Source organism: Myotis davidii, unplaced genomic scaffold (genome assembly GCF_000327345.1).
Source record: "Myotis davidii unplaced genomic scaffold, ASM32734v1 scaffold324, whole genome shotgun sequence".
Taxonomy (NCBI): Eukaryota; Metazoa; Chordata; class Mammalia; order Chiroptera; family Vespertilionidae; genus Myotis; species Myotis davidii.
This window is the reverse complement of record NW_006295053.1, coordinates 732,453-734,489: the sequence shown is the minus strand read 5'-3', so window position 1 is coordinate 734,489 and position 2,037 is coordinate 732,453. Positions and strand designations below refer to the sequence as shown.

General features: G+C 51.5%; 1 protein-coding gene across 1 annotated transcript in view; it reads left to right on the top strand.

Moving 5' to 3' along the window:
• The window catches only part of CRTC3 (CREB regulated transcription coactivator 3), a 132,952-nt gene that overhangs the window by 73,301 nt on the left and 57,614 nt on the right, over positions 1–2,037 (top strand). Inside the window, exon 3 of the mRNA XM_015567740.1 lies at positions 83–202. Within this exon, the coding sequence (XP_015423226.1) occupies positions 83–202 (120 nt within the window). The remainder of the gene's footprint in view (positions 1–82; positions 203–2,037) is intronic.

Sequence of the window (2,037 nt, the reverse complement as noted above, 5' to 3'; positions counted from 1 at the left end):
TTGTCTTGTTACCCGTTGTTGTTCCTGGGAGGGAGTGGCAGTTTCATGGTCACAGGCCAACCTTCTCCCCTTCTCTTTGCAGCCGTCCTTTCATCAAGCCGATAGCGTGCGGGGCACCCGCCACCACGGGCTGGTGGAGAGGCCGTCGAGGACCCGCTTCCACCCCCTCCACCGACGGCCTGGAGACAAGCCTGGGCGGCAAATATCCTTTCTCACTGCCTAAGGAGCGTATACATTTTGAAATGTTTGGGAGGTTTTCAGGATTTATCTTCCCTGCTATTCCTCTTTGGCCTCAAAATCTTCGTTTTATCTGATGAATGGAGGCAATGAAAGTAAGTAACTTGGAACCTGGAAACACCTCTGCCGCCAATGGGAAGATTGTTATAGGTGTTTACCACAGCATCAGTAAGGTTCCATTTCATGGAGTAACTGGGCATAAGCAGCATGTAATGCAGCCCCATTGCAAGGCTTTCTCTGCATTTTCTTAAGAAATAAGTAACATCAGAGTTAAACCTGACTTTGAACCAGCTTTGAGAGGATCTGATTCCGTTATCTCGCTGAAAGAGAGACACAGATATGTGGCTTAGTCTTATTTATGTTGACCTGCTGTTAGAATTTACAGACAAAATTGCATAGCTTTTCTATTTATGGACTTGCAAATTCAGTAAAGACAACTGAAATAGATAGCCAGTATTTAGGAAAATTCCTATACGGTGATGCACACTCCTAGGCCAGTGGTCGGCAAACTGCAGCTCACGAGCCACATGCGGCTCTTTGGCCCCTTGAGTGTGGGTCTTCCACAAAATACCACGCGCAGGCATGCACGTACAGTGCAATTTAAACTCCGTGGCCCATGCGCAGAAGTCGGTATTTTGTGGAAGAGCAGTTTGCCGAGCCGCAACTCAAGGGGCCAAAGAGCCGCATGTGGCTCGCGAGCCGCGGTTTGCCGACCACTGTCCTAGGCTGTTAAGGAGGACTAAAGAGGTTGTGATCTCCCCTGACAGTTTTATTTGACTGATCCTTATCAGGGGCTGGAGCTGGCGTGCCGATGGGCGGCCAGCATTGGGCGGAGGGTTCCGGGGGCACAGAGCCGAGCGGGACTTTGTAGGCCAGGACATAGAATGAGCATGCCAGGGGGTCCTGCTCTCCCTTCACTCCTCACACACAGAGGTAGAGGAAGGCACAGAGGCGGGGTCAGTCTGACTGCAGAGCCGAATTCCTGGCAGTGATGGTAGAATTGGCTTCAGAAGCCTAAAAACCAGGAAGTGGGGGGAAGGGCACTCATGTGTGCTGAGCACCTACCCATGCCAGGCACTGTACTGGGCAGTTTAGATGTCATTTAGTCCTGAAGACTCACTGAGTGGTTTGTTTTTTTAACCCCCATTTTCCACTCAGGAAACTGGATGCCAGAGGTACTGGCCTAAGATTCCACCGCTGAGGTTGGAGGGGCCCAGATTCAGCCCGGATTCAAGCTGACTCCCAGCCTGGGCCCCTCCCTGTACCACACACGTCCACTCGCTCATGACCAGGACCAGAAGCAGGGCAGGCTCTGTCGGGGAGCTGCAGGTGCACAGGCCGCTTTCCTTGTCCTCGGGCTCCTGGCAGTTTCCATCTATTCAGAGCAAAGGGTGTTCCCCAGGGAACAGTTATTGCTCCCGTCTCTCCTGCCCCCAGGGACATGCACGGCATTGGGTCCACTGAGGTACTCTGACTCCTGCTTTTGTTTTTTTGTTATTTTTTAAAGGCGTTATTTTATTTATTTATTTTTAAATCCCCACCCAAGGGTATTTTTCCATTGATTTTTAGAGAGAGAGTGGAAGAGAGAAGGGAAGACAGAGAGCAACATATTGATTGGTTGCCACCTGCATGCGCCCCGACCAGGGCCTGGGCTGGGGAGGAGCCCACAACCGAGGCACGTGCCCTTTTGACCGGAATCGAACCCGGGACCCTTAGCCCATGGGCAGATGCTCCATCCCCTGAGCAACACTGGACGGGGTTTGTGATTTTTAAAACCTAGAAACATACACAGAAGCACAG